The sequence below is a fragment of the Sodiomyces alkalinus genome, assembly GCF_003711515.1.
Source record: "Sodiomyces alkalinus F11 unplaced genomic scaffold SODALscaffold_2, whole genome shotgun sequence".
NCBI lineage: Eukaryota > Fungi > Ascomycota > Sordariomycetes > Glomerellales > Plectosphaerellaceae > Sodiomyces > Sodiomyces alkalinus.
This window is the reverse complement of record NW_021167080.1, coordinates 3,364,079-3,387,089: the sequence shown is the minus strand read 5'-3', so window position 1 is coordinate 3,387,089 and position 23,011 is coordinate 3,364,079. Positions and strand designations below refer to the sequence as shown.

The window sequence follows — 23,011 nt, the reverse complement described above, 5'->3', positions numbered from 1 at the left end:
GCGGTGTCGGAGGCATAGAAAAGTATAGGCTTTTAGTAGTCTTTACGTGGTCCGAAATAAAGGCATGGGGTTTTTATCGAGCCGAGATACTTTAGGCACCTATCGGTAGCCTTATAATACTATTTTAAAGAGTTAGTGCTAAATTCGGTAAGCCTTAAAACGGCTTTAGAGACGTTAGGCCGGGTCTAATAGGCGGCGTAGTTAATAGAACCGACCTTCCGAAGATATAGATAGATTAACTCTTCGGAGGCTTATTAGTCGGCAGGCTATAGAACGTCAGGATAAAGAAGAGGGCTTTTAACCCTATAATCTCTATAATCCACCTATAACGCCTTTATCCTATTGGTGATATAGTTATTAAGCGATAACTATAGCTTACGCTATTAACGATCGCGTCCTATGCGGATTCTAAGAAACCACTTAAGTAGTCCTAGATCCCTGATTTAGAAGCTCTTCTATATCTACTATACTAGGTTATTTGTAGCAGATTAATATTCCTTATAGTAGATCAGGATAATATCGTTAACGTAAAAGAAAGTAATCAGGACCTCGTTCTTAAAGACGTAATCGTCTTCGGTTAATTACTTTAAACCGCACTTACCTAGTACGGAAAAGAGCTATTAGTGCTATAGCTTTAGGGAACGCCGTAGACTATATAACGCCCGGCGTAGCCGTTAAATCCCTCTACATTATATAGGAGGGCGTTACTTAAAAAGGTCCTCGAGCTATTTATAAGCTTAAAGGCCCGTAGCCGACTAGAGCAACTACTAACTAGGAGGGTCCTTAATATAGATCTCTTCGTTAAGCAGGGTATTAGTAAATACGTTAAGGGCGTTAAGTTACCGAGTCTCGAGATTAAAGTAGGCTATAATACCTACTAGGGACCTAAAGGTCCTTCTAGCGAGGGTAGAGGCGTAGGCGTTAAGGTAGTTATTTAGTTATTAATCCCCTTAAATGTATAGGTATGCCTTAAACTTATTAACGTAACTAGTAGGATCGACCTTATACTTAAAAACCTATTTAAGGTCTAGTGGCCTTAGAACTAATTTAGATAGTCTCGAGCTATATTCTTGCTAGTGGGACTATTCCCACCGTTTAAAGGTGCCTATTAACCTAAGCATACCGACCTCCTATAAGGCGGCCTTAATCTATTCTAATTTATGGGAACTTTTTAGTATTTAAGACTAGTTTAGAGGCTCCTTAGGTATATCGCGGCGTAGCAGCGGCTTCTTCGGTATCTTAATCTAGTTATAGAAGGTATAAAAGGAAGGAGGGGTATAACGGTCGGTTAGACGCCTACTACGGGTACGCCGGTCGGTAGCGGCTGTCGGAATAATAGGAGGGCGGTTTCTTCTGCTTATAGAAGCAGGTTAGTTAGCTATAGCAGTGGAAAAAGAGATTTAAGGAGACTTAGCTATAGCAGGTGGCTCTGCCATAGCAGGAGCCGTAGATACCGGATTAACGGCGGCGGCAGTGGTTAGTTCCTCGTTAAGAACCGATTAATTAGGGGATAATAATCCTATCGCGACGATATCGCCAGTTACGGCCGTATCGTTAGATTGATCTTCGGCATCGTTACCCTTGTTAGCTTGTTTAAAAATAGGCGGTAGATCCGTAGTTCCGGTTAGTGGTGTAGGAGGACTGTTTATAGTTATTAGAGGAGGGAATATAGGTGCTGTTAGGGGTATAATTATAGGTGTAGTTGTAGAAGACGTTAAAGCAGGTGCCGCCGGAGGCATATACGGCGTTATAGGGCTTATTTACCCTATTCCACGTGCCTCCTAATTAGCAGGTTAATCTTCCTACTATTATTATTCTTCTGCAGATTCTGTAGTGGTTATTAAACCTATACTTCTATCCACCCCCCTAGAAGCACTAGCAGTAACAGTAATAGTAGCCTCCGCTATGGCCTCCCTTATAGTATTCTACTCTAGTAGTAGTTAAAGCAGATAATCGCTAACGTTAGTAGTAGTAGCGAGAGGATCGTAGAGTTAATAATCCACTAGCATGTTTAATTACTCGAAGGCCTCTTCGGTAACCGGCGACTATATATCGCGATCTTTATATAAGAGTTTTTCGTTAAAGGTAACGTCTCTTATACGCAGAATCCTCCCTAATTCTAACACCTAAATCCGGTATATATTAGTGCGTTCATAACCGATTAAATAGCCGATATATACTCTTTCGGCTAACTTAGCGTTAAGTTTACGACCTTATTAGTAGTTAGCGGTTAAAGAATACGCTCTATAACTATACCTTTTTAAGTAGCTAACGATTAGCTTCGTAAGGATCTTCTTTAGGCCTTATTCATTAATTTAATCCTCTATTTATTCTTTTAAAGACTTCCACTTAAGGTCCTTATAAGGAATAAGGTTATACAGATATATTATAGTAATAAGGATCTCTGGCCATATATCCTATTAAATACCTAAGGCCGTTACGAAGGTCCTCGCGATAGTAAAGACGACGCTACCGTGGCGTTCTACTCGAGGATTTTAGGTAGCCGTGTACGGTATAGACCTTTCTAGTAAGATATCCCGTTCTTTAGCCTACTCGTTAAGGCCTTTCTAAAAGGATCTTTCTCTATCTAGACCGATTATAGTAATCTTTAGGCTATATTATCGCTATAGGAATAACTCAAAATTCGCTATTATCTAGAGTGCTGATTAAGCGTTACGCAGAAGTTTAATAACGATCTAGTATATATATAAATCGAAAAATAGGGTAGTAATCTTTATACCGTTATAGGCCTTATTATGGCTAAAGAAATTAACCTCTACCCTCTACCACGGCCTTATCGGCCGGTATATAGTTAGCCTCCTCGATACTAGCCTCCTAACCTTACTAAGGGCGTAAGCCTTATAGTCTACCATAAGAGGACCTTTTCCTTTAATAACGCTACCGGCGAGGGCGTTCCCTATCTTTTCGAGGGCAGTAGCGCCGGTATACCCTAGCCTCTCGTGCTATAAATAAGCGTGAGCCACACTTATAGTAAGCGTCGTGGAGCTATTAAAGAAGCTGCTTAGTAGGTGCTATTAGCGATCCGTTAGAACAAGGATCTATTAATCGTTAACGTTATTAAGAGGGTGGGCTAATAAGCCCTCTCTAGAGGCTATTTTCAGTACTTCAAGGCCGGAATTAAAAACAATATCCTATTCCTTTAATCTTCTAGTCGCGATTAAGGTCATTAGGTAGTCTTATATAAAAGTAACGCGATTTAGCACTAAAATAAAGGGATTACTATATTCGTCGTCCACTTCTAATTATATCCTGCTATAGCCCTTAACTAGCTTAGTTTCTCTATTACCCGTTCAAAAACGATACTCTTTTATAGCAGGTTCGAAGTCCTATAGTAAGTGTCGTTAGTTAGTAATATACCTCGAGGTGCCGGAGTCGATTAGTAGTTAATTAAAGAGGTTACTGCTAACGTTACCGTTTAGCTACAGAAAGGAATACATCCTATAGGATTCCTTATCTAAATCATTATCCTAGTTATTAATAAAATTAAATACCTCTGTTAACGATTCTTTCGGCTATAACTTCTAAGAGTCCTTTTTAGCACTCATTTTTAGGCTTTTAGCGTTCTTTTCGATATTTTCCCGGGATCTCTTTTAACGCTTATTATCCTAGGTCTTAATAATATGGTTAACGCGTTCTAAGATCTCTTTTAAAGGTATATATCCTTTCTTCCTATATACCTTGTTAACGTTTAGGCACTTCTATAAGGGCTTATAATTATACTTACTCCTCTTCTTAATACGGTAGTCGTATAACCACTCGTTCTTCTATTCGTTAGACGGTTAGTTACCCTATTATCCCGATTATACTTGTTAATCCTTACCTTCTTTATCCTTACCTAGGAAGGTTACCGTATAAAAGGATAATACTGTAGGCTTCTTATTAAGTCGGTATAGGTAATAGCGTTAAAGCCACGTTATATACTACTCTATAATAAACTATATCGAAGGTAGGTCCTTTTCCTTAAGCGTTATAAGGTATATAAATTTACCCTTAGACTATTTAAGTATAACGCTCCTAATAGCGTTAAAGAAGCCGTTAATTTAATCGTCCTTAGTATTATAGGCATTAACCTTATACGTCTTAGTATCCCGGCATAGCTTAAGAAAGTCCTCTAGCTATTGCTTATAGGGTATTTACCTAATATTTTATATATATTCCTCCTAATATCGCTTAATCAGTGACTTCTAGGCGGCGTTTATTAGCTCAAGGTGCGTCTTAAGGGTATACAGGATATCCCTAACTTCCTTTTTACCGGCGTACTAATCCTTTAAAGCAGGGCTAACCGTGTTCGCGATATAGTTATAGAGTGCTTAAATCCCCCTTTTTTTAGCCTTATACCGATCCTCTTTCACCTACTAGATCTTAAATAGTATATCCTAATTAGTAGCGTTACGTTCTTTAGCTATAGTAGGAGGTTATAGTGGATCGGTTCGAATACGGCGCTTAGGCCGTTTAGCCTCTTTGAGATCGGGATTAATAAGGTTAGCGAGATTATAGGAGTGCGCGATAGTTATCACGGCTTTAATCCAAGGCCTCTAGTCTTTTAGAGCAGTAAGCGTTACGAGGCCTATAACAGGCACTACTACCGTGGAAGTTATTATTATACTAATAAAAAGCAGTTAAATAGAATAAAGGAAAAGGTTAATTAACTATACTAAACGCTTTAAACGGTGGTATAATAGAAATAATAAATCGATTAAATAAAATAAAAGCAGGCGGATATTACTAATAAAACTAAACTACCTACGATAGACTTAAAGCGGATTTTAATAGCCTAGAAGCTATAGAATCGATCGGAATAGCTTTGTTTATTAGAACACCGGGCTTATAACTATTAGAATATAAATAAGGTACGCGGAATTATATATGTATTTATGTAAGTAAAGTTTATAATACTTTACGGGGATATCTAACTATACTGAAAAAGCAGGGGAAATAAGCGTGGATATATAGGAGCGAGGTATTCCACACGTCTAGCATAATATAGTTTATTATACCTCGATAAGGTGGCTATAGGCATCTGATGGTTAAAATTAATTAAGGTAATTATATATAATTATAACTGTGTTAGACCGCCAGGGAAACGCTACCACCGTATTTTATATAGTGCAGATTCTATAAGCGTCTACCCGGATTATACTCATAGCAATCCGGCCCCGTTACGTAATCGAAAAGACTATGGTCTATTCGACAACCATCAGACCCTAACATCTGGATTATAGGTTAGGTACCTACCTTAGCCTTATTCTTCTACCTACCTTATGGAGGTAGAAGAATTCTTGATTGTTAACGATACTGCCACTGCAGCCTCTCCTACGTATAAACGAACGTATCGGTTGCCACAACGCCCTCTCGGGACCACAGCCTACGAAGCCAGAACCCGAAGCGGTCTCCACAGCCCATCATGGCCGATAACTACGCCGCACCAAATCAGCAGCGCTTCCTCCGTGCTTGCATGGTTTGCTCCATTGTCATGACAACTGCAGTATGAACGACCACCTAGCTCCCTTGCCACCTCTCCAAGCCCGGAAAGTACAGGACGCGATCGCTGACCCGTTCATCACGTAACGTTCCAGCGATTCCGAGAAGAAGGCTGCCCGAATTGCGAAGAGTTCCTCCACCTCGCAGGCTCACCCGACCAAATCGAGAGCTGTACCTCCCAGGTATTCGAAGGTCTGATCACTCTCGTCGACCCATCGCGATCATGGGTCGCAAAGTGGCAGCGGCTAGACGGGTACGTCAGGGGAGTCTACGCGACCAAGGTGTCTGGGCAGCTGCCGGACGAGATACGAACTGCCCTTGAGGAGGAATCGGGAGTGAGATATATCCCGTAAGTAATATCCAATTCGCCTTCCCATCTCGCCAGGGTTGCCACGCGTACTAACCCTGCAGCAGGAGGGATGGTAGCGAACAGGAAGAGGGTGCATAGAGAGGACGACATAGAGAGGACGACATAGAGAGGACGATATCCGGTTGATTACGCTGCTTTTTTTTTTTTCTTTTTCACCAGGGCGTTGGGGGATGTACCCGTGCACAAAGCGAGGGCGTCGAGGACAAGGCGCAATGATAAATTCGTAGGAATCTTGCAAAATGGTATCTATCATGCTCACCATGTTCGTTTTGACATTGCCTTCTGTCCACGCCCAAAGGAGAAAAAAAAGGAACGCCCGCAGCCTAAAAAGTTATGCTACAAAAACCAATGTTACACCTACCGATCAGGTCTTCTGCTTCTTCCAGGAAGGTGCCCCTGATCCGGACGTTTCCCTTGCCCGCTTCCTCTCCATCCGTTCCATGTCTTCTTTCATTATCCTCTCGGTCTCGCTCATTTTCTTCGGTGGCTCGAAGGCGCTGGTGCCCTTTGGTGTGCCGGCCCCGCCAGCGAGCGCGTTCTTTTTGGCCGCCGCAAACACGTTTTTGGTCTGCGGTTTGGCCACCGCCTTGAGGGACAACCCCCCGCCCAGTCCAGGCCTGTTGGAAGCGCTCTGCGGTTTGTCCACTGCTGGCTGTTCTTGGCCCTCCGCGTTCTTGGATGAGCCGGCATTCGGGTTTGTGGGAGTCGTTGTCTTTGCGCCAAAGGAAAGCGTAATCTTGTCCCCCTCTTGCCTATTCAACACGCGGTCTTTCTCTTCCTCTTTCGCCTTGTCCCCCTTCGCTTGTTCTGCTTTCCGCGCTCTCTCGATCTGTTCTCGGATGAGCATCTGTTCGACCTCTTCGTTGCCCCTGTCCTGCGCTTCTTTCCGCCTGAGGGCTTCCTGTCTCCGTAGCGCCTCGGGAGACTTGTCGACCCACGCGATGTGTATTCCCTTCTCGGTCTCCTCGACCCGGCAGATGCCCTCGCGGCCGAGGTATTTGGCAAACTCAGTGAGACTCGGCCATTTGGTGGCGTTCATATGGGTGTGCTCCTTGTCCGCGATGTACGTCTGGTAGAACTGGTTGATCTGAACTTGCTTCTCGCCGTGGCTCGTCCGCAGCTGCTGTAGGAAGTCCCGAAGGAACTTGTTGCTGAACTCCTCGATGTACTTCTTCGGGTCTTCGCCTACGATGAGCATTTGTCGGGTATGCGACTCGCTCAGGCAGTGCTGCTTGAAAGAGTTCTCGCAACGGCATTGCTTGGAACATATTTGACAGTACCAGCGCAGTCGCTGCAGGCCTTTGGCCTTCATGCGCGAGTTGAGCGCTTTGAGCGAACCGGCCTCGGCTTTTGGCATGGTGGCGGTGGCGCGAAGATGCAGCGGCCTCCCGGGCAATTGGGGGGAAGCGTTCGTCGATTATGCTAGAAAGCTGGGTCGCCGAAGAGATTGGGAGTGCTGAGTGGCGCGCCAAATGACCTCGTTGTATGTGAGTAAAGGAGTGCGCCAGTCGCTGCGTTGTAGTAGTTCGTAATGTTGAAGGTGATGATAGGATCTAACCGACACCGACCATATCGGCGGCTGGGGCGATTGATTCCAGTTTATTGATTACTAATCACGTATCTGACCCATCGGGCTGCACCAGGTTCGACGTAACTGCCTGTACAGGAAGTGGAGCCGGCAGAAGATCAGACGCCCAGAACGACTGATGTTCGGATAAATTATTTGCCGGACGAACCTCCCTGATACACATGGAATGTATCACTGTACACGCGACCGTGGCCCCTTCATGTTGCCTCGGAAGAAGCTGGAATTATTCTTGGTTTCCACCTCATAAGAGACCACCGATCAACACATGATACCTGGACATTGACAACCATGAAGCTGACCGCTTTCGCCTGCGGGCTTCTTGCCTGTCTTGTCAACCAAGTGGCGGCGACGGCTCTGACGTACAAGCTCGGCGCGCAAGAAAAGGCGTGCTTCTACACCACCACTGTCAAGCCCGAGGAGAAGATTGCTTTCTATTTCGCTGTGAGTTAGCACAGGCGGCATCTATCTCTACGTGCTCGTCCAGGGTAGCTAATGCTTCTTGTGCACTAGGTCCAATCGGGTGGAGCGTTCGATGTCGATTATATCGTGACAGGCCCCGGTGGAAAGGTCATCCTCGACGGCGAAAAGGAGAGGCAAGGTGATTACGTATTCACTGCCCAACAGCAAGGCGAATACGAGTTCTGCTTCAACAATGAAATGAGTACCTTTGCCGAGAAATTCGTCGACTTTGAAATCGCAGTATGCCTCCCCCCCTGCCCCGGCCCACTACTCCTACCGCTGTTGTCCTCTGAATTTACCCTAATGGTTGGTTGGCATAGGTTGAGAACGAGAAGCGTGCCGAACTGCCCTCGAAGCAAGGTAGCACACCCGAACAAACATCTGTACTCGAGGAGTCCGTCTTCAAGCTCTCCAGCAGACTCTCTACCATCTCCAGGGGCCAGAAATACTTTCGCACGAGGGAAAATCGCAACTTCGCCACTGTCCGAAGCACCGAGGCCAGGATTATCAATTTCAGCATGATTCAATGCATCCTCATTGCTTTGATGGGAGCCCTGCAGGTCTTCGTTGTCCGATTTTTCTTCCAGGGCGCGCGTAAGGGCTACGTATAGTCGATTCGGATTGGTTCCCTCCACGGTTCTAGGTTATGCTGGCGCGAGTGGAATGGAAAGGGGGATTGCCATTGGTTCGATACAAAGGGATGGTAAAGCCCGGGACCGACGCGGAATCTCTGTTCGATGCAAAAGGGACTGCGTCTGCCGCCTAGCCAGGTCCGTTGATGCAGGCATCTCGGTATATTTACGGCTTTGGAGCTGTTATCACAGAGCACCAAACGCCAATGTGGTACCTAGGAAAGATGAGCTGTCGCGGGATAGCATAGAGGAGGCATTACTGGACTGGCAAGTCAGCGTTTCATACCTGATCGTTGACCCGAGTTGAAAATAACAAACAACAACAGACGACTCTGCGGCCCGTTCCTACCCTTTTACGAATAGTGTTGGTGGTAGCAGACTTTTGGTACACATTCCGTTTCCACATGCATATTTTAGCAACGAATCTTGTCAATGAGTTGCCGAAACATGACCACCTTGAATGCCTTGTGCTGTGTTTCGACTGCCTCTTTTCCACTGGTAGCAGTACCGAGATGTGTTGCGAGTCGTGGTCAGGTTATGGGTAGGTAGTTGATTTCCAGGTAATTTTGCGCATTTGCTGCTCTACGCGGTAAATCTTTATCAAGCAACCCCCATAACCATGGATTTAGACTCCTTCATTATTCAATGTACATACCCAACAAACTACGTAAGCTGTCTTGATCCATCTTTATCTTTGGAAACTGCGCTGTAAAGGATCCGGCGCATTGATGCACGGACGGAGGGGGAAATGGACACAGGCCGAGTTCGTCGGTTCGTCGTTGCGCTGTAAGTGGATTTATGGGAGTGTGGCTTGTCGGCGGTCGATTCCTGTCACGGCTCTGCCCCTTGCAGAATATGCACTACGTATCACAAGGCTCCGGCTCGTGGGTTCAGGGACTAATGTCGCCCGTGTGGGCTGTCCCCAAGGTCAAAGCGCAGACGCGGCTTATTACCCAGACTTTGTCTTTGGCCGAACACTACAGGTAGCCGTACAGTCTAGCCATGAAGCGTGTACCGACTGCGCGCTGCGGCGCCCACGTTGTATTACAAAGTACTCGCGAAAACAAGAACAAGGAGGCAATAAACCTGCACGATATTACGAAGTCCTACGAAGGACGTTGTATGCAGGTAAATAACCACCTACCCGGGTTTAGGAGGGTATAAGACTGAGCCCGATGGCTGGTCGGACTGTCTTTACCCAGTCTTAGAAATGCAATAGTTCGTTTCGCCAGAACTCTTGGACGGGATGACACCCTTTATTTGGCAGGTTGCACCGGAGAACACAACCCTAACGGTAACTGGAAAAGAAGACTCTTGCAGCTCTCACACCGTTGTGGTTTCCAGGTTTCCGACTTGTACATCGTTTAAAGGACTTTGCCGTCGTTATCCCTTCACCTGAACTTGACAGTCGACATGGAATCTTGTCCGTGGGCCCTCCCTGAAAACGAGAGACCCCTGACGGGGCGCGGGGTGGCAGATAGATGCCCGTCTCAGCGATTGTCTAGGCGAGCTAGCATTAATTAGTGCTCCGCCGACGAAGAATGACTTGCTGGAAGAAGAAGGGGGGGTCGAGGGGGAGGGGAGAAGAGAAGAGAAGAGGAAAAATAAAAGCCTACAAGTATAATAACGGCCTTTCTCATCTTGTGCCGGACGAACGTGAACTGTCTTTTGCCTCACCCCGCCCACCTTGCTACCCTGACCAGTTGCCAACCGCTGAACTACGTCTCCGTAGAGCCAATTGCGGTTCCCGGTCCCTCGACACCCGAGAGACGACAAGTACTAATAGCGACGTGATCTACTAATGATCTAAGGGAAAGGACAAACAAACACCCAGCCACACCGCTCGTCCCATCCGATCTCTCTCTCACAATGAAGGTCTTCGCCGTCTTGATCTCCCTGGCTAGCGTCATCTCGACCGTAGCATCGGCCCCGGTCGTCCCACGACAGTACGCCGGCGACACGTTCAACCAGCTGACCGATGGCACGCCCTGCCGGAACGTTACCGTGATTTACGGCCGCGGCACTGGCCAGCAGGGCAACGTCGGGGACCCGGCTGCCGTGGGCCCGCTGTTCTTTAACGCCCTGGCCTCGAGAATCGGCGAGGAGAACCTGGCCGTCCAGGGCATCACGTATGCCGCCAACATTCTCGGCTTCCTATTCGGTGGTGATGGCCCGGGCAGCAGAAGCATGGCCAACCATGTCAAGCATGTAAGTAGACAGACCGATAGACCGACAGATAGATTGCGCGGCTGCTGCATGCAGCATAGGTTCCCACCTCTCCTCCTTTTGCTGCGCGACAGGCGTCGTACGTCGTAGTTCGTTTCTTGCTGACCGCTTTATCTCTTCCGCCCCCCACGCCCCTTCCTCCCATGATAGGCAGCTGCAATTTGTCCGGACACCAAGATTGTCTTGTCGGGATACAGCCAGGGTGCACAGATCGTTCATAAGGCTGCGGGTCTACTGTCGCAAGCCGATGCGGACAGAGTCACGGCTGGTAAGACGTCCCTCCCCTCTGATACATACCCTTCGCTCCCTGCCCGCCGCTGGTCACCTTGCATTAACCATACACTTCCATACAGTGCTCACATTCGGAGACCCGTTCAGCAAGCGCACAGTTGCCAAGATCCCTGCCGACAAGGTCAAGGTTATTTGTCATGAGGGCGATCGCATCTGCGACGGAGGTATCATCATCACGCCCGAACATACGAATTACCAGGAGGATGCGGATGATGCGGCGGCTTGGGTTGCTTCGATGGTGGCATGAGAAGTTGCACGTAGATTTACACGTACTCGTATTCGTATGTGAAGAATAAGGGAATAAGGTACCTTACCTTAGGTAGGGACTCGTACAGAAGGAGGAATACTTTAACAAAATGTAATGACTAATATATTACCACATTCCTGACTAATCTCCAACTACACATCGTACCTCCCATGAGTCTTTCTTATAGGCAGCATAGGGAATTCGTCGCTGCTTTCCCTCTCTCTCACGACCACAGCTTGCTTTGACCGACCTCTCCCAATGTCCGCCGGTAAAGCCTGCTGGGGGCGGCTTATTATTATCTTGCGTTCCAACCCTGGCGAAAGCTGGGGCGGTTTTGGCGGCACGGGGGGCCCCACATCGTCTGTGTAGTCCGGGCTCGAATCCATCCGCCTCGGTCGGTCGTCGGACCTCCGCTGCCACCTCTTAGGCACGAACTTCTCGTACATGTACCGGCGCAGCGGCGTCGTTGTGCCGAAGACTATGAAGATGAACAGGCCCGGTGTTACGCCGGGCATGAAGAAGATCCATGAGCTCTTGGCCCGTTCGGCGGAAAGATCGGGCTCGGTGGCTTCAACGTCATTGTCCTTGTTGGTGATGGCGGTGATTTGGAAGAGAGTATTCGTCACCTCGAAAATGCTGCGGGTTTGCCAGATTTTCTTTTGTCAGTCAAACGCTGGGTTCTCAAAAAAAGAAAAAAAAAAAGAAAAAAAAGAAAAAAAAAAGAAAAAAAACCAGAAAAAAAAGAAAAGAAAAGAAAGGTGGACTTCTCGTAATGAGCCGTCCCCAGAGAGGACGGAAAGGGGAAGAGGGTTGTGGTTGTGGCATACCTGAGGGCAACAAATCCGATGGTGAAGCGCACGAGGAGCCATCGATCGTATATACTCCGACTTTTCTTCTTCTGCGGAAACCCTTGCGGCGTGTTGCTATTGAGGGCGGATCCATTGCTACCCGACCCGCCGACGCCGTTGGTCCAGTTCAGGAACTTTCGCTTCGAATGCACGTATCTTGCCAGGATGAGTAACATGAGGATGAGGCCAAAGAACAAGCTGAGCATCACTATTTGGTTTGGTAAGTCAACAAGAAAACAAGCCAAAAAAAAACCCACGAGGCAACGTTGTACGTACGGGGCAGGTCGGCCAACAAGATGAAGATGATAAAGTTGTCTTGCACGGCGGGAATGCGCAAGAGGAGAATCGTAGTCAGGGGGAAGAGCATGGCGAAGATCTTGCCGCCCCGGTTGATTCGGGGAAGAATGACCTTGAACTTTGGAAGAGACGACAATCCGTAGACCGACTGAGCGAGAGCAGCGGCCCTGTTGCATCGAAAAACGAAACGAATGTGAGCTTTGGCCGAACCATTGAGTGGGAACGCAATGTAATTGCGGGGGGTGAGAGAAGGGAAACACACCAGAACATGATAATCATTGACTCGACGCTGTAGCAGTAATATTCTGTTCGGCGCTGCTGGTGAGTTCCCGTGCGAGAAAGAGATGATGAGAACGACAGTTCCGGGTGGATATAAACTGACGTATGTAGTACAAGACAAGACTCAGTCCTACTGAACCGTTCGAGATGGCGACCTCCGGGTTATCGGGATGCTGTTTTCTATTCCAGAACTGCTCGCTGACGATGTGGTTATATCGAACGATGTCGTAGGTCTGTTGGGTGAGAGAAGCGACGATGCTAATTGTAACGAAATAGGCAAGCATCGCAACGTCTAGATCAACCAACCCGCCAACCCGCCACCGGTTTAGCCAGAGACCTCCTTCATGAGCGGGAAAAGTAACATATAGGACTTACGGCTTGTCCGTTCTTCGTGCGTCCACGTCAACCAGACCATCAGACAACTGCAAATCAGGCAGACGACACAATAGAACATGACCCCCACGACCGTGCCTTCGGCACCGGCCGGGATTTGGGATGCCATGCTGCTGCTGCTGCCAACCCAGCTCTCCTATCCAAACTGCGCTCGAGATTTCCGTCTCTCAGCGCAAGGCGGGGAGAGTTGTCTGTCGTTCGGAGTTCCAATGAAGGAGAAACCGTGAATTATCCTGCTCCGGGATGGGTGACTTTTCTATGATGACTTCTACCGCGACTGTGTCGGCCAACGTCGATGACTCTCACGGGCGATACAGAGTTTGCGCGCCAGCGAAGATCATGGAGGGGGCAACCTCGAGCGAAAAACGACCGGAATGCGCAAACCATCGAAACCTGAGTACGCGGGCCCTAAAAGCAGGTACATGCACATATTAATAGGGCGCCCAGACTGTCGGTTTACTCCGCCGCTAATCAATTAGAGGGCTGTCTTATCTCTGGAGGGTGGGGGGGTTTTCGTCGAGAGCGAAGTTGACAGCCACCTGATTTACCGAGCACTCTGATGCTCTGATGCACCTGAAAATGATTTAGCCTATGTACTGTGAGTGATGCGTTATGGGGGCTATGGTGCGAACTATCTGGTACTAAGCGTGGCTAACCGAGGCCGCTTTGGCGTGGAAGTTAGTTCAGTGGCGGCGCCACATGCTCAAATGCAGGCAGGAACAGAAGAGGAACCGGGACCTAGAAACAGTATGCATGCCGTGTAGCGTTGCTGAGCGTTGGCTCACTCATGCATTAGCTAGCGCGAGAGAGGAAGCGGGAGAGGAAGCGAGAGACGAAGCGAGAGACGAAGCACGAAGCGGGAGGGCCAGCGCGAGAGGGAATGTGAGAGGGAGGTCATTACGTTGTAGAGAAAGTGTTGGGGCAATAGGCTTATAATAATATGAAGCATTATTGCCATGGGTATCCTAGTTCTCTCCACACATGCGCTTCTTCCGCCCCGACATACAAACGGTACGTTTATACCTACTCCGTACGTTGTACATACAGGTATGCCGCATGCGTTGTAAGCGCGCCTACCCCCTTGTAGCGTACGTTGTAGTGTACACGTGCAATATCAAGTGCGAAGAACTTAGCACGAGGTGTGCTATTCCCAAACCGTCCATGTTCCGACTTTGGTGGCTACATTATCCGGTGCGATGTTGATGCCCAGACCATCCAGACAAAACCGGGCCCCCCGCCTTTCGACCCCATATCCCGAACTGCTGCCAAGAACCCGGGTTCCCCCTCACCACATGTTTCTCGTTTCAAACTGAGATGGCAATCTGCAAGAACAAGACTAAGTCCCCACCCCACCTTCCGGGACACGATACTATTCCGGACACCATTTACACCAAAATACTGCTTGTTAGACCCCTGCTATTTTATTTAATAAAATAGTATATATTATAAAAATAAATTCCTAGATAGATTAAAAGTCTAGTACTAATATTCTATTAATAGTTTTAATATAGGTGTAGTAGAACAGCTATAATATAGCTTAGAAGTAAGAGATTAAATGTCAGGTGTCTGCAGCAGTGGTCATAATAGGTCCCTAGTGTGAACCCATAGGGGTCCAGGCGTGCCCAGTCTAAGACCCCTCGAGGCATAAATAAAGCAGTCATTATACTAGTAAATAAAATAGTCCCTCGAAGCAAATAAGTCAGCCCTCGAGGAAGTAAATAAAGCAGTCCTCGAGGAGTAGCGGAGTATAGTCTTAAGGAGCGGAGGAGCCTCCCCTTAGAAGAGGGAGGCCAGCGATTAATCTGATTCTTTAGCTACCCCTACACTTTCCTATCGTAATCCTATTATCATTATACCTGGTTCCTTACTTAACCCTACCTTTTCACTCTTTACGACTACCTATTTAACATTTTAATCGCTCTACCCTCTAAGGGCGCGAAGACCGTTAAGGAGAGTCACTAAGATATCTAACTATCACGAAATAAACGATCCTACTTTCGATTTTAATAAGGCTACTAACCAGTTTAAGCGATAGCTCCGCGATAGCGAACCCGCCTTTATAGAGGACGCTAACGAGGAACACGACGGGAATACGTCGGGAACTAACACGGCTCCCGTTTCTGCTACCGCCTCTACCCTTACACCCGTTCCCGTTCCTACCCCTACACCTACTCCTATCGCTAATACTACCTTTACTACCGCCTCTACCCCTATCACCGTCCCCGTTTCTTAGACCACGGTCACTATAGGACCCGTATAGGATCCTAATCTGCCCCTACACGTAGACGTTAACCCAGCTATACTAACGGATAAATAACTAGACGAACGCGTTAAATGGATAGAGGTATAGAACCACTATAAGCGTAAGCTCGCTTATCTTACTAAGCTTAAGGCGGATACTGCTACCGTCGCTACTACCGCTACCGCCTCTATTAATCCTACTATCGATTCCTACCGGGCCGATATTACCTACTATTATATAGCTAAACCTCGACGTCGTATTATCGTAGCCGTAATAGGATCCTAGTATACCCACGATATATCCATAACGTCTTCTACACACGGATCCGCCACCTAGGCTAAGTTTAATTTTCCCCTGCCTAAGTGGGATAGTATATCCTAGGCTAAGTATCGTATGTTTATTTAGGAGACGAATCAGCGGTTTAACCTAGATTTTTAGTCCTTCCCCACGGACGCTACGAAGAACTACTTCGTTATATCGTGCCTCTCCTATTACCTTAAGGAACGCTAGCAGGCTAAACTACGATATAAGTACAATAGCGACTCTAATAGGGTTAGCTAGGCCGCCCTATAAGCCTGGCTATCCCGCCAGGTTAATAATAACGATACCCGCCTATAGGAGGTAGCGGTATAGATCCAGAGCGAGTCTATCTCCTCCTAAAGAGAGGGGGAATTTTACGCTAAATTTATATAATGGTGGGAAGTCCTAGAGTCGGAATTACCGGGCGAGCTCCTAGACTAGTGGAGGATTTAGATAATACTAGTAAGAGTCCTCCCACCTATTCGGGACTATATAGTATTTATAGGGGTCTCTAAGGACTACTAGGATCTAGCCCTAGCCTAATGTAGGGCTAAAGCTTTAACCGTTAACGACGGGCTAGCCGTCGCTCGAGTAGACTTCTAGTCTAATACCTAATAACGTCGTTTTCGTTCGCGTGCCCTAGGACAGGGTATATAGACGGCCACCTATAGTTCCACTAATGCCCCTACGCCTTACCCCTATATCTGCCCCTACACCTATACTAGTCTCTACTCCTAGTTACCCTATACGCCCTAGACCGTTATCGCACCTCGACTCTATCACTTACTATAATTATAACTAAAAGGGACACTACGCCACTACGTGCCCTAGCCCCCGGACGTAGCGTTCGAGTATAAGTAATAGTAACCCGAATACCTAACCGGTGTCTATATCCCGCCCCACGGTCGGCCGTATTACGGGCGAGGTACCCAAGAACTATACCCGCCTCGGATAGCCCGTACTACTATACTAGTAGAGGCACGTATATCCCTTCGCCGAGGCAGGGAATAGGTGTAGACGTCGGCCCTCCTAGACGGAGGCGCTGATATTAACGTGCTGGATTAGTCCCTCCTAGGACCTAGTTAGGTCCCCGAGGGGTCCCCGATCCCGGTGTCCTGGATTATAGAAGGATAAACGAAGATAACCCTTAGGTCCTTCTATAGGATTATCACTACCACCGACTACTAAGGTCGGAAAAGAGTATAGCGCGCCGAGTTCCACGTTATACGGCTTAATCCCTAGGGCGCCCGTATAATCCTGGGAAGACCGTGGCTTATAGCCGCTAACCCTAACGTTAATTAGCAGTATAGTACGTAGACCTATTCTTTATCCTACGCGGAGCTTAGTATAGTCACGTCACTAAAAGAACTACATAGAGTAGTCAGATAAGCTAAGTCTATCCTTACTCTAACCTATATAGGTTCTACGCGGGCCCCACGTATCGGCTATATTAGCCTAGCAGAAAACCCTTTAGTGGGATATAGAGATAAATCCTTAGAAGCCGGGGTACCCGCTAGCACGCTACCGAAACAGTATTAAGATTTCGCTAACGTTTTTAACGTTAAGAACGCCGGGAGGCTACCGACGTATTAGCAGTGGGATTATACTATTAAGGTCGAGGAAGGGAAGAAGCCCCCCTACGGTCCTATTTACCCCCTCGCCGTATAAGAACTTAAGGTACTACGCTAGTATCTATAGGATACCGTTACGAAAGAGTGGATTAGACTATCCACTAGTCCGGCCGGCGCCCTTATTCTGTTTATCCCTAAGAAAGGTGGTAAGCTACGTTTATGTGTCGACTATAGGGGATTGAATAAGGTGATAGTTAAGGACCGTACCCCCCTGCCCCTAATCCACGAAATCCTAGATCGGTTATTATCGGCGTAGTACTATACTAAGCTGGATCTTAAGGATATATACTATCGGCTCTATATACGAGCTGGGGACGAGTGGAAGATAGCGTTCCGTATAAAATACGGCTACTACGAGTATCTCGTTATGCTATTCGGGCTAACTAACGCGCCCGTAAGCTTCTAGCAGTATATTAACCAGGCGCTAACGCGTCTTATCGACACAGTCTATATAGTCTATCTGGATAATATTCTTATCTATAGCAAAGACCTAGCCACCCACCGCGTGCACGTCCGCGAGGTCCTTATAAGGCTTAGGCAGTAGTCCCTGTATACTAACCCCGATAAGTGCGAATTTAAGACTAGAGATATAGAGTTCCTTAGTTTTATCTATAGTCTAGATAGGGTACGTATAGACTTATCCCGCGTTAAAGCTATCCGCGATTAGGAACTCTCTAATAGTGTTAAGAAGATATAGGTCTTCCTAGGCTTCACGGGTTTTTACAGACGTTTTATTAAGCACTACTCTAAGGTGGCCGCCCCTCTTATAGACTATCTTAAAGGGGGCCTCACAGGGGGCTATACTAGGGTCCTTATACTTTCCTAGCAGGCCTAGTCTGCGTTCGAGGAAATAAAGTTACTATTTTAGAAGGCACTAGTCCTACGGTATTTTAACCCTGCTCTGCCGATACGTATTAAGCCAGATACTTCTGCTTTTACCCTTAGCGCTATTATCAGCTAATTCGAGGATAGCTTATAGCGCCCTATAGCGTTTATATCCCGTAAGCTACGCGGGGCTAAGCTTAATTATAGTATACCCGATTCTAAGCTTATAGCTATTATCGAGTCTTTTCGCACGTGGCGGCACTACATCGTCTATAGTTAGAGTCTTATAGTGGTACTAATAGACTATTTAAACTACCGGTATCTATTAGATAAGCCGAAGCTTAAGGGATAGCACGCACGGTGGCTTAAGGAGCTCGCCCCGTTTAATTTTAAGATTCGGCACCGCCTAGGGAATTTAAACCCTGCGGATAGGTTATTAAGGAAGCCCTAACACGCGCCCTGTAAGCGCGCCCTAGTTACTAATCGGGCTAAGGCGGTAAAGTCCTTTTCGAAGCGTTTTATAGTAGGGTATATCGGGAACTAGCAGGGTTCCCGTACTACCCCTAAGTTAGTGTTTCCCGCCCCTCCTACTATAGTGGTCGAGACGTAAGCGGATGATCTTTCTTCTATTCCCGCTCCTCCTATCCTGCCGGAAAGGGTGGTGGAGATATAAGCGGATAATCCTTCTTCTATCTTAAAGTCTTTTTCGAGGTATTTTATATTAGGCTATACCGGGAACTAGCGTGGTTCCCGTGCTGCCTTAGTTTCTATTCCCGCTCCTCCTACCTTAGTAGTCGAGACGTAAGCGGATAACTTTTCTTTAGAACCCGCCCCTCCTATTTTAGTGGTTAAGACGTAAGCGGATAATCTTTTTTTAAAGCCTATATCGAGGCAGTTTATTTTAGGCCTTATCGGGAACCAGCGTGGTTCCCGTACTACCCCCGATCGTGTTCCCGCTCTTAATTCCCCCACCTTACTAAAAGAGGTGGCAAAGGCGTAAGCGGATAACCCTTTTTACACCAGGTAGCGTAAAGCCCACGGTGACGATGCCACGTACGGATAATAGTCTAGGAGTAGTGGTATCCTTCGTTTTAAGAATCGCGTTTTTATACTAGACTACTCTGGTCTCCGATAAAAGGTCCTATAGTGTTTCTATAATAGACCCAGCGTGGGTCACTATAGGGTTATAAGGACTATTAAGAGGATTTCGGACTTTTACTTTTAGGAGTATTTGCCTAGGGATATCCGGCAGTTCGTGCCTACCTATACTATCTGTTAGCGTACTAAGCCGCGGCACTATAAGCCGTATAGCGAACTAGCGAGTCTTCTAGTGCTTTAGCGCCCCTTTATAGAGATATCTATTAACTTTATCACGGGCCTACCGCCGGTTTATAGCGCGGCTGTGGATAGGAAGCGGGATACTATCCTTATAGTAGTGTGCCACCTAATAAGGTACTCGATTTATATCCCCTTAAGCAGTAGCCTAATAGTAGAAGGACTTGCTAAGTCGCTATGGTATCACGTCTTCTGTATTTTCGGCCTACCTAACGGTATTATCTCGGACCAAGGCTTGTTATTTATAAGTCGTTTTTGGGTAACCTTATATTAGTGCCTCGGCACCGCACGTCGCCTATCTATAGCGTGGCACCCGTAGACAGATAGATAAACGGAGCGGCAGAATCAGAACCTCGAGTATTACCTGCGTGTGTTCTGCTTAGAGGAATAGGATAACTAGATTAACCGACTACCGTTAGCAGAATTCACCTATAATATAGCGTGGTATTCTGCGATATGTTATACCCCCGCCGATACGTTAATAGGTTATAACCCTTAAGGCCCTAACGAAGTATAGCTCCCGAGGGCAGGCGAGGTTCGCGTAGCGGAAGCAGAGTATCGCGCGGAGCACCTTATAGCCTAGCGCCGGTCTATCTCGAACCTTATTAAGAGGGCGCAGGCCTCCTATGAACGGTATTATAATAACGGACATACCTAGCGTTCTTTTAAGGTCGACGAGTATATCCTGCTATCCACGAAGAATATCCGGTAGAAGAGACCGTCGAAAAAGCTCAGCGATAAGTTTATCGGCCCCTATAAGGTGACTAAGATCGTCGGCACGTATAGCCTGGCTTACTAGCTGGCACTGCTAAAAGGTATAAGGATCTATAACGTGTTCCCGGTTTCCCTGCTAGAACTATAGAGGTCCCGTGATAGGTTATAGCCGGAGCTACCCGTAGTCGACGTCGAACCGGACTCGGATAAGTATAAGGTCGAAGCTATCCTTACCTACCGATATCAGGGTAAGCGACGTTAATACCTTATTAAATAGGCAGGGTATAGCGATAAGGAGAATACCTAGGAGCTAAAACGGAATATCCCCGACGAACTCGTCGACGCCTACTTTAAAGCGAGGCTAATAGGGGACTATATAGGTTCCTATAATATTCCTACTAGGAACTAAACGGGTTCGTACACTATTCCCCTAATAAACACGACGTAAGGACGTTTTTCCCTCCTTACGGATAACGAGACTTACTAGGAACTAACTAGGTTTATATACTATCCCCATATCGTCTATATTAACCTAGAAAACCCTTTAGTAGGCCGTGGAGATAAATTCTTAGGCAGGGAACCCCCTTTAACCTAGGAGGGAACCACACGGGCGTACTTAATCGGTGACTATTTTCTTCCTTTAGAGCGTTTTATTCTCGATCTCTATTCTTCTTTTAAGCGTTCTGCTCTTAATCTCTGTTTTTCTTTATTAGACGCTAATAGCCCCTTACGCCCCTGTCTATATATCTACCTATATTAATCAGGACCTGCGAATATACTAACCGGGGCATAATCCCTACTCCTTACGCTTTACCCCTCCCCTTTACGAATATTATAATTAAGACGATATATCACACTGTATTATAGTTAGGACTATTAGGGTTGCGATGGGAATACCCTAAAGCTAGTTAAAAAACAAAAGGAAAAAAACCTAACCCGAAGGCTAGTAAAAAACCTGGAAAATAAAATTACCGTTTCCTCTATATATACCGTCCTATTACGCCCCTAAAAAAACGTCCTTAAACCCTACTAACTTATCGTCTAAAGGGGTAGGCTCCCGCCTAGCCACCTCGTTACTATTATCCTCTATATATACCTGGCTCTGCCCTGTAGTAGTAGCCGCTATTCCCCCCTTTTACCTACTACCCGCGGATAGTATCGAAGGCCGAAGAGATAGAGGCGTTTTCACCTTCTGCTTCTTCTTCTTCTTCCCTGATAAAGGAGTCGAGGGCGTTAAAGCCTTCTTCCCCTTCTTCACTAATAAGGCCGGCACTATATCGTCGTCGTCGGGCACTTTATAAGGATCCGGGGGACCCTAGGGACTTTACGGTACGAAGCCTTAAGGTTGCGTAGAGCCACTATCACTAAATATATCGTCGCCTATAAAGCTAACCCCCGCGGGGGCTAAGGCAGGCCCTAAGGGTGTAGGCAGGTCTTCCTAGGCCTAAGCCTAGGCTAGGTTAAGAGCAGCTATCTACTCGAAAGCAGTAGCCGTCCGCTCCTAGGCCGCGAGGTCGCGCTCGTGCAACGTAAGGCGTTATTATTTAATATCGAGGCGTTTCTGCTCGACGGCTAGACGCTGCTGCTATAGCCCGACGAATTACTTAAGGATCGACTCTATACTATCGAGCCTCTCGTGGATATCTTCCGCCGTTTTCTAACGGGCGTCGGTAACTTTCTTAGCTTAACGCCGAGTAGCTATAGCTTCCTCGGTAGACGACCGGTTAACCTTTAGCGTCGCTTAACCTAGAGCCTCCCTAAGGATAACCTGGTATCGAACTGCTATAGCCTAGTACTATAAAGGATTAGTAAGGGTACTATATAGGGTTAATAAAGGGATATAGTAATACTTACGCGGCGACTCTTATTTAGGCTACCTTTATCGATAGCGATAACTAAAACCTTTTATAGCTGCTCGATAGCGTTCTTACCGGTGATAGGAAGCTATCACACGTGTTAGACTAACGGGACCACGGGGTAGTCTATAAAGGAGGGGGCTATAGGGATAATAATAAAGATATATAACTTGCCACGCGGTATTTAAGGCTGTTATACTTAGAGTAGTAGTGGTATTTATTCGTACGCCGACCGTTATCGGCGTGTCGGCATATGTTACGACGACTTCCGGTCCTCTATAGTATAGCGGACGATAGGGGACTGGCGTCGAGGTTTTAGTTTAAAATAAGAAGAGGATATTAACTAAAGAGTAGTAACTATCGTTCGTAGTGTCTAGTCGTAGTTACGTCGTAAAGACTAGGCGTCTTCTTTATAAGGTAGAGTTAGGCGTAGACTAATAGTCTAGGTAAAGACTTAGATTAATCGATGTCTTATTCTCTAATAGAAGTAAGACCTAGGATACTCTGGTTTATATAGTGATAGTGCCTCCTTACCCGTAGTGACTATTCCTTGCGTGGTCGCTATACCTAGGTGATTCTATCGTGACCGATTACTTATTAGTTATTTCGTCGGAGTAATCGACCCCGGTCCGTCCCGGATAGTATACTAAGTACCTCTATACCTGGTGATACGTGACTTAGCACGTGACTCCCCGAGTCACCCTATACTATTCCCCGTCTAGGGCCGTCCCGTGGGATATATACTAGTATACCTATAGGGTTAGTCTATATTAGGCGGCCGGCCGTAATATTACCTCCCTCCTTCTAAGCGCTATCCTAGCGGTCGTATAAGTAGGTCGCTTTTCCTTAGTTAGTGTTCTTTAGGTTTTTCTTTTTCTTTATTACTAACTATTATATCCGACTATATCTAGAAGTTATCTTGTCCTAAATCTTATTCCGCCGAAAACCGATTAACCGTTTCCGCCTTTATCGCTGA

The 23,011-nt window shown here is 46.8% G+C and overlaps 5 protein-coding genes across 5 annotated transcripts; 3 read left to right on the top strand and 2 right to left on the bottom strand.

Annotated features, from left to right (window-relative positions):
- Positions 1–5,249: 5,249 nt before the first annotated feature.
- On the top strand, positions 5,250–6,265 carry SODALDRAFT_330547 (transcription initiation Spt4). The gene is made up of 3 exons (XM_028611226.1): positions 5,250–5,506; positions 5,598–5,851; positions 5,917–6,265. The coding sequence occupies exons 1-3, from the start codon at positions 5,426–5,428 to the stop codon at positions 5,948–5,950; spliced, it is 369 nt and encodes a 122-aa protein (XP_028468623.1). The 5' UTR covers positions 5,250–5,425; the 3' UTR covers positions 5,951–6,265.
- On the bottom strand, positions 5,821–7,407 carry SODALDRAFT_330546 (hypothetical protein). Its single transcript, XM_028611225.1, has 2 exons — positions 5,917–7,407; positions 5,821–5,851 (listed from the first exon to the last, which is right to left on the bottom strand). Exon 1 carries the CDS (start codon positions 7,227–7,229, stop codon positions 6,237–6,239), a length of 993 nt encoding a protein of 330 aa, XP_028468622.1. The 5' UTR covers positions 7,230–7,407; the 3' UTR covers positions 5,821–5,851; positions 5,917–6,236.
- A 341-nt stretch (positions 7,408–7,748) lies between these two features.
- On the top strand, positions 7,749–8,530 carry SODALDRAFT_272098 (ERP3 protein; the record flags this gene model as incomplete). The annotated part of the gene is made up of 3 exons (XM_028607810.1): positions 7,749–7,901; positions 7,971–8,159; positions 8,240–8,530. The coding sequence occupies 3 exons, from the start codon at positions 7,749–7,751 to the stop codon at positions 8,528–8,530; spliced, it is 633 nt and encodes a 210-aa protein (XP_028468621.1).
- Positions 8,531–10,227: 1,697 nt separating this feature from the next.
- SODALDRAFT_330544 (cutinase) lies at positions 10,228–11,438 on the top strand. The gene is made up of 3 exons (XM_028611224.1): positions 10,228–10,759; positions 10,928–11,045; positions 11,131–11,438. The coding sequence occupies exons 1-3, from the start codon at positions 10,421–10,423 to the stop codon at positions 11,313–11,315; spliced, it is 642 nt and encodes a 213-aa protein (XP_028468620.1). The 5' UTR covers positions 10,228–10,420; the 3' UTR covers positions 11,316–11,438.
- Positions 11,439–11,467: 29 nt separating this feature from the next.
- SODALDRAFT_272888 (hypothetical protein) lies at positions 11,468–13,241 on the bottom strand (the record flags this gene model as incomplete). Its single annotated transcript, XM_028607863.1, has 6 exons — positions 11,468–11,951; positions 12,143–12,371; positions 12,440–12,627; positions 12,723–12,765; positions 12,843–13,031; positions 13,115–13,241. The coding sequence occupies 6 exons, from the start codon at positions 13,239–13,241 to the stop codon at positions 11,468–11,470; spliced, it is 1,260 nt and encodes a 419-aa protein (XP_028468619.1).
- Positions 13,242–23,011: the final 9,770 nt, after the last annotated feature.

Bases quoted from the DNA above. Each gene is read 5' to 3' on its own strand.
- SODALDRAFT_330546 (XM_028611225.1), bottom strand. From the start codon at position 7,229: ATGCCAAAAGCCGAGGCCGGTTCGCTCAAAGCGCTCAACTCGCGCATG.
- SODALDRAFT_330544 (XM_028611224.1), top strand. From the start codon at position 10,421: ATGAAGGTCTTCGCCGTCTTGATCTCCCTGGCTAGCGTCATCTCGACC. The intron at 10,760-10,927 runs GTAAGTAGACAG...CTCCCATGATAG, and splicing joins TGGCCAACCATGTCAAGCAT to GCAGCTGCAATTTGTCCGGA. The intron at 11,046-11,130 runs GTAAGACGTCCC...ACTTCCATACAG, and splicing joins TGCGGACAGAGTCACGGCTG to TGCTCACATTCGGAGACCCG.
- SODALDRAFT_330547 (XM_028611226.1), top strand. From the start codon at position 5,426: ATGGCCGATAACTACGCCGCACCAAATCAGCAGCGCTTCCTCCGTGCT. The intron at 5,507-5,597 runs GTATGAACGACC...GTAACGTTCCAG, and splicing joins CCATTGTCATGACAACTGCA to CGATTCCGAGAAGAAGGCTG. The intron at 5,852-5,916 runs GTAAGTAATATC...ACCCTGCAGCAG, and splicing joins TCGGGAGTGAGATATATCCC to GAGGGATGGTAGCGAACAGG.